The 12,523-nt window shown below is 38.5% G+C and overlaps 1 protein-coding gene across 1 annotated transcript in view; it reads left to right on the top strand.

Moving 5' to 3' along the window:
* Positions 1 to 12,048, top strand: part of PLD5 (phospholipase D family, member 5) — a gene marked incomplete at its 5' end in the record, with an annotated part of 68,936 nt that extends 56,888 nt beyond the window's left edge. Inside the window, 5 exons of the mRNA XM_010085382.1 lie at positions 1,490 to 1,687; positions 3,399 to 3,538; positions 5,643 to 5,808; positions 9,663 to 9,777; positions 11,813 to 12,048. Of these exons, the coding sequence (XP_010083684.1) occupies positions 1,490 to 1,687; positions 3,399 to 3,538; positions 5,643 to 5,808; positions 9,663 to 9,777; positions 11,813 to 12,048 (855 nt within the window). The remainder of the gene's footprint in view (positions 1 to 1,489; positions 1,688 to 3,398; positions 3,539 to 5,642; positions 5,809 to 9,662; positions 9,778 to 11,812) is intronic.
* Positions 12,049 to 12,523: the final 475 nt, after the last annotated feature.

Raw genomic sequence — 12,523 nt, 5'->3', positions numbered from 1 at the left:
GAGCGGTTCTCATCTGCGGTCGGGAGAGCTGCACAGGAACAACCTCTGAGACAATGTTAGTGTGGGGTTCAGAGTTCCCACAGACTTGACAAAGAGATACGCTCCTACCAGAAACTACTCCATGTGACTGTGGAGAGCTCATCTAAGGGAATAAAACCAGGAGGGATTTTTTGGTGTCAAAGGATGAGCATGCCAGAGATTTTATACTTCCTTTGTTTTCTTTATTGTGCCAGGCAGACTTCTGAGACATGCTACCAAGAGAATTTTCTTGCAGAAAACCAGTATGGATCCTTTAAATATTTATCCTATATATTGTTTTCCAGCAGCTACATGCAGGTTTTCTTCTCACTTTATTTTTGGAGATGGCTGAACTAGTGTGAAATGCAGCTAATGAGAGGTCAATAGCATCTGTGCTTTCCTGAGCTATTATAAGGCAAAGCAAGGGGTGAGTGTGTGTGCGGCTGCACTTTGATTATAGAAGCCAGGCCATATGTTTATAAATTAATTTCTGTCAACTTAAGTACGAGGGATGTGCAATTAATGAAATCTCTGCCAAACCAAGATTTATGATGAGCAGGAGACATGCCTTTACTTAAATGGAGAAGTGAGACTGTGTCCGTAGAAGGTTAAAGAATTTAATTGTACTATGATGCCTGTATTTGCTTGGGCTATTTTTCCTCACACTTTGTATGTGAGACTGTTGATGCTTACAGAGTACTGTTCATGAGAGACAGAGTATCATTATCTCCATTTCTACATGTGAAGAAACTGACACTCAGAGATGTGGAGTAGCCTAGGTGAGGCACCATACCAGTTAAGAACCCAACCTTTTTGTGTCCTAATGGGGTATGCTATATACTGGATCATGCTGGGTTTAATAGCACGGTAAATTTAGCTACTGGTAGTATTAAACACCTGTTTTTTCATCCTTTTATTTGAAGCCAGAACATCATATTCATTCTCCAGCAGTGAAATAACAAGTCCATTTCTTTCACCTTTTCCAGGATTCACAAAAAACAATTTGTTTCTGAAGTAAGAAACTGTCACTGGTAGCAGCGTGTGTTCCTGTGCCACCCAGCAGAAAGGATGCTTTTCCTGTAAACAAAACAATAAATAAATAAAACCCCCTCTAGCCAAGAGCAGTAAACCTTGCGCAACACCTATAACAAAAATGGTGCCTGTGACAAATGGGTATCACTCCTGACTTGTCCATCCATAAGGTGTGCTGCATTCTAACAGGACATGCAGCTCTGACATCCAAACCCCGTTACGGATTTTGGCCGCTCTTGACTTGGAAGATTTAGTTTATGCATTTGCGTTTGCCTTTAGAAGAGTATTGTTAGGAATGTTCTTGTAGGCGACAGTGCTACTGCTGAGGTCAAGGCATGCTTCTGGAAGATGCCCCTCAGGCACTCCTATGTTCTTGCTGCATCTTCCACAGATCCATCAGCCAGAATATCACTAATGATATGAACTTTTAATTTCACAGATGAAGGAACTTGGTATCATCGTATACAACTGCAGCTGCCTAGTCCTGGATTTACAAAGGATATTTGCCCTGTATAGCTCATTAAGATACAAGAATAAATTACCTCCGAGTTGGTCTAAGAGACTATATGGAGTGTACGATACTCAAAATAAACTGACACTGCAGCTGAACGAGACAAAATCAGAAGCTTTTGTGTCGGTAAGTTCTGAAATGAGTTGCAGAGAGGGAGGGAAGGGAAGAAACTTATTTAACCCACCAGATTTTTGCAAGAGTTCTCCTTATTCTCCTAATACTGTCCTTTACGAACTCCAGAGTACTGAGACCAGTATAGGTAGGTGCTAGTAGCAACTATGAAAGAATCTCAAATGTCTTTTCACTGATACAGAGATGTTCAGAGTTCCCTGCAATAAGTGCATCATTATGCTGTGTTGTCCCTGACACATACTATCAGGGAGAAATTACTGTGGAAGGTATTTCCGTGAATAGGAACATATATGAAGAGGATGCATATTACCGCTATGTCCTTAACCAAAAGCAGATACTAAAATTGAGATTCATGCAAGTAAGTGACTGGAAACTCAGCTATAGACATAAGACCACTACAGCTGTCACCTACACAAGACAGAACCGGATTGATAGTCTTATAATGCTGGAAAACCAATCTGGGACAACGGTTATTCCAATAGGTATACTTTTGTGGGGAAGTCTGTCATTGAAAGGTTTTTAAAAAGTTGTTTGCCTTTTCCTGTGGTGCAGAAGAGACAAATCACAATTTTTTTTTTTTTTCATTCTGATTTCTGTGACATTGATCATACATGCAGTTTCCCAGGACTGAAGATTCTGAAGAACTTCATTTGAGTGTTATTCTTTTAACCTTTCTCTGTAATGTTCACCACTTTTCCTCTTGCATTCAAAAAATGATAGGGAGAGTCTTGAAATTAGGTTATTTATTTACTTGGGAGTAAATGAACTGTTAATCAGACATTGAAAATGATACAGAATAAGCTTGATAGTAGAGCTTGCATTTTTATCAATGTAATCTATAAGGATTAATCCTCTTCAACCTGTTCCATTGAATGCATTCATACTTCTATAGAACATTATTTACTTTAGCTTTAGTTTTAAATGACATTTTAAAACTTCTAAAATCCAAGTAGCAATCCCCATGGAGGCACTGTCTGGGTGTGTATTTTTACTGGGAAGCAAAGGAGCAGTCCTCCATCTCAGCAGTGGTGTAGCAAAACTGGAAAAAAGTACAGAGAGAGAGAGAGAGAGATGATGATGAAAGATGTGGAATGTCTTTCATTTTGGAGGTAATTACAAGAGTAAAACCATCCCCAACAGCCTCTTAAAAGTTTCAGATAGTAGGTAAAAATTATGTTTAACAAAATCACTTTAGACTTCTTCTTGAGTTGAAACTCATTCTTTGAAAATGTATTTAACTTGCAATGTTTGTGCTGTATAGAACAACAACATACCAAAAAGTCATTGAATTTTTTTTGTTATACTCGGGAATCACAGCTATAATGTTGCTTAGCAACAAAATCATCTTCCAGACTGGCTGATAAAACGTAAGAGATTTTGGCTGTTTGCTTTAGTTTTCAGGAATGGATCCAGAATATTGGTTTTGAAATCTTGGTACAGTTAATTTTCTAGTGTGTTCTGAACTTGAGACTTGAATGTCTTCTGCATTTTAGCCACAGTTACCTCTAAATGGCAAGGCTTTCAAGGGGGAATTCAGCAAATAACTCTCCTTCGTACCTTTGAGTATTCTAGCAGGACAGCTGAAGGTATCAGTTAATATCCTCTACTAAAATAAGGGGCACTACTTGCCACCTCAAGAAGAATGACAGGAAGAGAAAAGAAATCATGTATTTTAAATGACATATTTGAACTTTTCCCTTCACAGAATTCACCTAAACTCTTCTGCCCAAAGGACAGAGTCCTGGATATTGAAGCTATATACAGTGTTATCGATGATGCAAAGCAGTTTGTGTACATCGCTGTCATGGACTACTTGCCGATCGTCATTGACACCAATGCTAAACGGTGAGTGTTCGTGTCCAGGACTAGCACGTTATCATAATGCCACTAAGGTCTGCTGGAGAAAATGAACCCACAGGAGATTAGTTACTACTGTGGACCAATTTCTTGGGGCCCAATTCTGCTCTTATTGAAATCAGTGAGAGTTCTGCCATTGACTTAAATGGGAGCAGAATTGGGACCTAAGAAGACATTTCCAGTTCTGGGTCCTAAGGTTTGGATCTGCTTATTGATGGAGATCAGAAAGTGTCTAGTCTGACCATCTGCAAGTGACTGGGACCCAGGAATACAAGAATCTGCTCACAAATTAATCCTACTTCTTACACGATTGCATTCACTATTTTAGTACCACAGCTACTGGCATTTTATCAATGTCATACAGATATTCAACATAAGAGAGAGTGTGTGTGTGTGTGCGTGTGAAGAGAGAAATAACCTTGTGAGTACCCGTATACAACATGGGAGATGTCATTATTTTATCGAAATATACATACATATACAGGAAAATCCCAAATTCAGCACAGATTGTATTTGAATTCTACCACATTTTGGTTAACTGAGAGTTACTAAAAACAAACAAAACCACATAATTTTTAAACACATTATTTCTATGGAGCATTAAAAAGCACTCATGACCCAAAACTGGAGCCAGTGTAATAAAACCTTCCAGCTCAGAAGGCAAGCAGCCAGTGGTTCCTCCTACTCTTGGTAATGCTCGCAATGCACTGAGCATCTAGTAAAGCTCACCATTCCATCCATGCACCTTATTTGAACACAGTTAAGCCAAATTAAACCTGTGGTTATGTGCTTTTTTCCAGTTTTGCATAATTAAAGCGTTTTGTTCAAATTTTTCAAAAAATAACTGTCATTTGACTGATATCAAGCATAAGCTGTTTCAAATCTACAAGAGGGTTTTTCTGAAAAACTCATTATGTACAGTCTCTCTTGCAGTGAAAGAATCATGAGTAGTGCTGTGGGAACCTCAGTTTCACAACATGCATCCCTTACATTTCTCCTTTATTTTGGAAAGGATCTTAGTTTGTAGAACTGTTACAGTGCTGCAGTTGATGTTACCTCCTATACTCCTCCCTACTGTGTTCTCATACCTAAAGAATTCAGAAATCTATTGGATTAGGGAGATCCAGGGAAGCCACCTGTGCGAATTCCTCTACATTTTTCCTACAGCAATGGCTTTGTGTTTGAGGTACTGCCAGAGTTTCCCTACCTTGTCAGCTCCCAGTTTTGCTTGTAAGTTATTTTCTGGCACTGCAGAGCTCAAACGCCTTGATGCTGCTGGAATGAAGAAAACATGCATTTTCTTTATCTAATTCTCCCTGTCCTGACCTGCTCCCACCAAAGGTCAGGAACACAAAGCTAACTAGCGAGTGTGAGAATAGCACTGTGGAAGCCACCATCCCACTCATGGCAGAATTTCTGCAATCTTCATCAGGAAAAAAAGTAGCATCCTCCTTAAACGACCCATCTTGTTCTGCTGCTGAAGGATGCAGGCGCCCTGCACAGAAGCAGCTCTCCTGTTTCCCAAGCAAGAAGTTACAGAAGGCATTTCAGTCCCCCAGACTGAATGGTCCCAGTACAGAGGAAAAAAAGGATGGCAGTCAGGGTGGGATCCAGTGTTCCTGTTCCCTTACTCGGGTAACCAAGAGAGAACCCTCTTGTTCCTGCGCCTGGGCTGGGTGAGCAGCACCCTCTAGCTGTAGCTCCTTCTGCTGCTCCTCTGGCACAGTAAGAGCTCCGCGGCTCCTGTCACAGGTGTGACACAGGAGTCACTCTCCCAGCTAGGAGTGGACAACGTCCCTGTATTTTGTGCAAGTGTTTTGGCAGCTCTCTGTGCACCTACACAGATGAAAGATGCGCTCAGCCATCCACAACCTCACTGTTCCCACAGTGACAGTTTTGGTGCAGGGCAGAAGGACACAAAAAAGAATGCTGACAGATGTGTTTAGTGAAAATTCCTTTAAATGAGAATGGCATTCCTTCAACAGAATGAAATTCACATGTGTTTAGTTTTCTCTATGATGTCTAGACTTGACTGCATAAAAATCCATCATTTTTTCAAGTTCTCTGAATATATTATATTTTTTCTTCACAGGTACTGGCCATATTTAGATGGGAAGATAAGAGAAGCATTAGTTTTACGAAGTATTAAAGTACGGCTTCTCATAAGTTTCTCAAGAGACACGGATCCCCTTACTTTTAACTTTGTTTCATCTCTGAAAGCTATTTGCACTGAAGTTCCAAGCTGTAGTTTGAAAGTTGTAAGTATAATCCATATTCTTTGAAATCTAAGACACTTCCCACCTCCGCCCAAAAATAAAAAAAAACTTCACAACTGAGAAGTATTTGCTGTCAGTATCAAAGCCTTTAAATTTAATTAAATAACATAGGAAATGTAATATAAGGAACTGAATTTATTCCTAGTAGTAACAGACAGAGAAATTAAGACAGAAAAATGGAATGATGCCAAGAGGCAGTCTGTGTGGTGGACAGCTCATCTGGTCTTTCACAGCAAAGCCAACAGAATGAACCGTAGTCACACGTCTTGCTTATACTGCCTGATGAAGAGTAAACGTGTTTTAGTCTGGATTCATGTAACCTTACTGTTCAGCTGTGTAAGCATCTGCTTTTCCTTTAATAAAGTGCAAAGTACAAGTAAAAATAATGAAGATTTTACATTAAATTCAGGCTACAAATTCAGAATTGTGAAGACTAGAACAACCATTATGTTCACATGCAATACAGGAAAGTGAGAAATACCATATATGTTACATTTGTATTAGAGAACAGAGTGTATGGTAAGTACTACTTTCAGTTTGGTACAGTTCATTCTTATGAAATTGAGGCACAGTGGGAATCAGCCACCTTGGATCAATTATTTTTGTTCTATCTTTTTTGCAGGTAACTGTCTTAAATAATCTGCGAAATTATTTTAACTTCTTAAATTGATAATCCACTAAATCATTTTGACTTTTTAAAATTGACAACAGTTGTAAAAAACAAGTACTGTTTTTGTTCTACACACTAAATAGGGTTTATACATATCTAGAAATAGGGATTTTTGTTATAATGTACATGGTTATTACAAGTTTCCTAGGTAAGAAGGAATGCTGCCTGTTCAGGATGCTCTGGCCTTTGCACTGAACCATGTAGTCATCAAATTAAAGCTTGAATCATAAAGGGTGAACTCAAGGTGAAGAGCTCACCATTGTGCTTCTGGGGGCCTTAATTCCAATACTTCTTAAGTTTTGTGTGGTTGACCCTGTAAATATGTCTCGTGCAAGAATGCTCAGTCTCTCACAGGAGCCGTAAAAAGGGGCCAGCTCTGTGGGTGCAGAGCTGACAGGGAAAGGTGTGTGGTTTTGAAGAGCCCACAGAAAACATGAACCAGAACAAAGTGTCTTCAGACAGCTGGAGGCCAGGAAGGAGCGGCATGAACAGATGTATATCTACAGCACAAGCTGGTTCTTGAGCCTCCACGTGGATCTATTTTTGAGTTGTGCAGGTGTATTCCTGCTAAGAGAGGAAGGAAAGCCAGAACCTTTCGCTAATTCTCAGAAAGACAGAAATGCCCTATGAGCAAACAGTGTTTTGAATTAACTATGAAACTTTGCTCCTAAGCACTAAAATTTAATTTAAAGCTCAAAACTCCTAAAATAAGGATGGAAAAGATTAATGAAATGTTAGCAGAAGGTGGTGTATTATTAACACAGTACTTCTGCTGAAGGTTAGCCTGTGCTTCTTAATGCCAGTGTGGGTTCACTTGCCCATCTAAGCTCCATTTGTGTATTCTGTTTGTGAGGGCAGATGGGTTTCCATACATCTGTCTTGTCAAGGAGTTAATGGCTTCTCTGCTGTTGCTGGAGAACACATTACATTTTCAAGCTTTCTGTCTTTTCCTGCCTGAATCTGAAATTTTCTCTCTTACAAAGTTATACAAACAGAACACTAACATATGATTTTTCAGTTCAGCACATCTGCTAAATCTATCTCAGTTTGACAACTCTAAGCTTATATGGTTACTGTGCTTGTCTATTTTTACATCAAGGTAACTTTCTGCTAAATCTCATAGCACAGGGAAGAAGGCAGCTTATTATGTTTTGTTTCCTAGTACTGAATATTTTACCTGTTTGCCAGTTTTAGACTATTCCCTACAATACTAGTATGGTCACACAGTACCTTCCACATCCCTGTGAAGTTACCGCGAGTACCCTTGATGGACACTCTGTGGCTGCTAACTGCCTCCATTCCTGTTTTGTTGCGCCAGGAAAAACATGAGCATTTTCTACTGGCTTTATCCAAAAATCCATGACCCTTTCTGAAAGACTTGGCTGCATCTCTGCCTTGCTCAGTACATAATTTATGTGGTGGGTGCGTGTTTGTAGAGCAATTCCTCAGGCACACAGTTGCAGTCTTGATGTTGTCTTAGAACTAACCCTTAATATCTAGTCAACTTTCTTTTACAGATGCTAGATGGTTTGTTCTCATTTTTTAAAAACTCATGCTGTAATTGTTAGTGATGCTAAAAAAGCCATAATTAAAGGTATGGTTTCTCCATGCAGCTTAGCTAGATGTGAATATACAACAGAAATCTCATCTAAAGGACAGATAATACCGTTTTACAGAGAATAATCTTCTTTAACGCCCTTTATAAAGCAATCAAATGGTTTGGGTTGTTGTGCTTATTTTTAAATTCAAAAAACTTGGAATTTTGCTAGTATTTGAACTCATTACAAAAACTAAGCTGTGGAAGATAACAATGCCATGGACAGGTAAGCAAGCATGCGGTGGTGTGAACTTTGTGACAAAGTTATTGATCATAAAACCTCACCGCAGTACCATCCCATATTTGGGCACTGAAAAAACACACTCTTTGAATTTTATTTCTAATAACAGCACCTTTTGCAAGAGTTGAGCAGTTTACTGCAGAACAGCTTGAAACCTACGTACATCATGAGCTGGGTAAAGAACGCTGTACAACCCTGCCTGTGTGCTAGGCATAAACCCTTGTCTGACTTAATCAAGCATGATATAGTCTGCCACAGAGATCACTGCATTTCAATAATGAATGTAGTATTTTACAGCTGGGTTTTCAAAGTAGTAAGATTATTCTGAAAGACACCTCCATAACCTAAAAGGATTCGCTCAAGGTTTGTATCAGAAAGAGCACTGGTTCAAGAGATGGAGTTTGCATTATGGAAAACAGATCCCCAGGAATGATCATGCAGTTCTGGGGTGGTTTTTCTGTGATACTATTTTTCAATGTCTTAGGGGGGTGCAATGTACAGCTGGTTACTTTCATCAGTAACAGAGCGTGAATTAGGTTTGTTCTGAGGATCTACACCATCACCTCAGCCAAATTTTCCTAGTTATGTAGTAAATATTTAATTTCTCCTTCATCATTTTATTCTCTACTTCTGGTTTTGGGATCTGTGTCTAGCTTTTAGTTTCTTTGATGAAACAGTACTTAAAATTTTTATTGGAAATCTCAGTTTTGGCTGGCACTGATACAGACAAGGAGGGCATATAGCTCCCTCAGACTTCACCCTTTAGGGTAAAACTGATGCATTTCCTCTTGTTGTCTGGTAAATTTGATCCCTCCATTTCATCCTGAAAAGTTTCCAAGTTTCAGAAATCAGCAAGTTTCCTGTTGGAAACTATGCAATGTGTAATAGAAAGGTATTAATTCAGCTGTTGCTGAATGCTAGTCTTCTGACAATCCAGATCCTGAAGCAGACTTCAAACCCTAATGTCACTTGATGAATGAGAAAATGAGCTAATGAAACGTTCCTGGCTCTTATCATGCAGAACACAAGGATGGGGGGGGGTTGTTCATTTCAAAGCCTTTACTACCTGGCACTGTTATCGCTTTTAGTATGCAGTAGCCATATACTTTGTATAGTTCAGAATGCCAAGGCATAGTGAGTATCACAAACTATAAGAATTTAGTAAGAAATACACTGTGCAATGTTTTATCAACACTATGTGCTTGGCTATGAAAACTGAAGCTGTTCTGTAGCACTAACTCATTTTTAATAAAGAGTAAAGACCATATTTGTTCTGTCCATTATAGAACGGTTCTCACTAACCTGAACTCCATTCTGTTTTATGGCAGAAATTCTTTGACCTTGAGGAAGAGAGTGCATGCTTCCTTAAAGAACAGAAGAACACTTCCCTTCCCAAATTAAATCGTAACAAATATATGGTGACTGATGGAGCTGCATACATTGGTAAGTAACCACATCTCAAGAAATTCTACTTTGTAGCCAAAAGCCTGAAATAACACCCATTTGTAAATGAGGAATCGACAGCTGATATGCTTGTTAGGTTAAAGTAATAGTTCATTTTTTTTTGTGAACCTGCATGCATCAAGACTGAGCTTTGAGCCTCTTCTCATTTAAAAACTTCTCCCCCCCCTAGAATCAGTTTTTCAAAAGCAACATTCTGTTTTCAGTATTTAAAACCAGACTGAAAACACAAATACAATGCACTTTATGAAGCAGGAATAAACTGGATTATTAACATATTCTCTTGTTTCTGCAACCCAGTGAAAATTGACTGTTCTCCATTTCCCATGTTATTACTAAAACTACAGTCAGTCCTGGTAAATACTGTACAAATGCCTTTCATCCTCATCTTCTGAAGTCTCATTCCATTTACTGTAATGCCAGTTCAGACACCCTCCTAAGTTTAGGTACACATCTAATTGCTATTTTCAGTTAAAGGTGTATTTAAGTGAAGCTGCTGCATGGCACCCAGCAAAAGTTCATTACCAAAGCTCATTGAATGCAGGCTAAAAACTACCTTTAAAAAAAAATCTGACTGCTTGAGCTTGTGCGTGAGCTGCAAGATCAGAAAACTGCTACTGAATTAAAAAGTAACTCCTGAGATTTTATAAAGTCAAGAGAGAAAACATGCATTCTAATGTGCTGCAGCTCGATGCTTTAGTTGCTTACTTCCTCACCCTGACTTACTGCCGAGCGCTTAAAGCCAGGGAAGGCAGAGGCAGTGAGGGAGAGCAAGGGCTGCAACCCCGAAGTGGGACCACGCACACATGAAGAACGGAGAATCCCAAGTAGTGTGGAGATACAACCAAAAGCTACTCTGAAAAGCTCACCTTGATGGGCTCTAAACACACACACCTCTCCTAACCTATCCAAATCTTATTTTTCACAATCCATTTTAAATTCCTTCCAATAGCCAGATCAAATTTCAGTAACTTATAACTTACTTGTCTACATGGCATGGATTCTAAGCTGAGTTGGTTTTATTCTTTCCCATTGTCCTTACATCCTTAGCTATATATAAATAAAAGAAAGAAAGAATCAAAGCTATGTGAAAGTAATACAAATGTGTGTTAAGGACCTGGTATATCTTTTACTTGAAAGCACAGGAAGAAATGTCCCTTATGATGAAGCGATTTACGATCCTTGACAACTTAGAATTCTTAACATTTCCCGCTGAAATAGGTGAAATGCTGCTGAAAGAAAGGGTATACATTTCTCAGATACCTTCATGTTTTATGGATGTTCAGATATTGTTTTAAAAGATGACCTCTAGTAACAGCATTTTTCTCCAAAATACTGCATGTATTATAAATGTACAACTTAAACAGTTATCGTTCTAGTGAAATAAAAAAGAAAAATAACTAAAGCTCTTGGTTTACCTGTTTTCCATTAATCCAATTATCCTCTTTGCCTTACGATCACCAGGATTTGAGATGCTCATTCATTACCTTAGATTTCAACAAAGGTGGCAGTAACTTGTGTAAAACAGTAAAACCTGTTTTTCTTTCCTGAAATATTATCTGTCAGTGGGTAACCTGTAAAAGATCTATTTTTTTGGCTTGGCATTATGGAGCAACTCCTTTCCATCTCATCTACTTAAAATTGTTTATACAACAAAAAAAGTATTTTCATTCTTGGCACAGAAAAGACCAATGAGGAAAGTCAATGGAGTAATAATACAATATATACAAAAGGAAGAGCAAGTTAGTTTTGAATAAATAGCAGAACCTGTTTTCACTTAAGAAGGATTGAAGCTGTTAAACTTCCAGAAACAATCTGCACTAGACACTGGTATGTAAGGAGTTTTTCCTTTCCTGCTGGTACAGAAAAATTATTTCCCCCTCTGTCCAAGTAGGCAAGTAGGCACTGGGGAAAATGATACTGAAGCATGCTGGATTGCCTTTAGGGAGATTGCTTTTTTAATTTATTTTTTTTTAAATATCAGAAACTCATTGTATATTCCTGCCTTTACTTGTAGGTAATTTTGATTGGGTAGGAAATGCTTTTACGCAGAACGCTGGAGCTGGCCTTGTTATCAACCAAGCAGACGCGGGGAACAGCACAAGCATCATTAAGCAACTCAAGGCTGTTTTTGAAAGGGACTGGTATTCACATTATGCCAAAAGTTTACAACCAACAAAAATCCCAAACTGCTTTAATCACAAACTGAATAAAGCAGCATCGAATAAGACTGCCATGAGCAACGTGAATTAGAAAGACTATTTTACTGTTTAGTACGGCGATGAAGAATTACGTTGGGGTGTATCCCTCTTTCATATTTACAGACAAAAAGACTTAAAGAAAAAGCAAAAAAAAAAGTTTGGGTTGGGGGTGTTTTTAGGAAAAAGCACACTTATATAAAAACTGTCTAAACTATATTCTCTATATTGAATTATTTAAGACTTTCAAATTTGTTACTTCTGACACTGAATGTCATTCTGCTTCCATGTTATTTTTAATGTTCCATGTTTGAATTTAACAGCACCTGTCAATTTTTCTGTTGCAGTTTTAGGACTTTCCCTAATTGGCAGCCTGGCTAGAAGGAACTTTGAGGCAAAACCAAGATGAAGTGGCATTCTAAGATCAGTTATTATTGACATACAAGTAGATGGTAGGTTTACATAAAGGAATAAGCAAACTTTCACCCATATAAATCCTTCCCTTTACATAAATACCCAGTCGTGCAAAT

Source organism: Pterocles gutturalis, unplaced genomic scaffold (genome assembly GCF_000699245.1).
Source record: "Pterocles gutturalis isolate BGI_N339 unplaced genomic scaffold, ASM69924v1 scaffold280, whole genome shotgun sequence".
Lineage (NCBI taxonomy): Eukaryota > Metazoa > Chordata > Aves > Pterocliformes > Pteroclidae > Pterocles > Pterocles gutturalis.
Note: the sequence above shows the minus strand (reverse complement) of the source record. Positions and strands in the feature narration are given on the sequence as shown.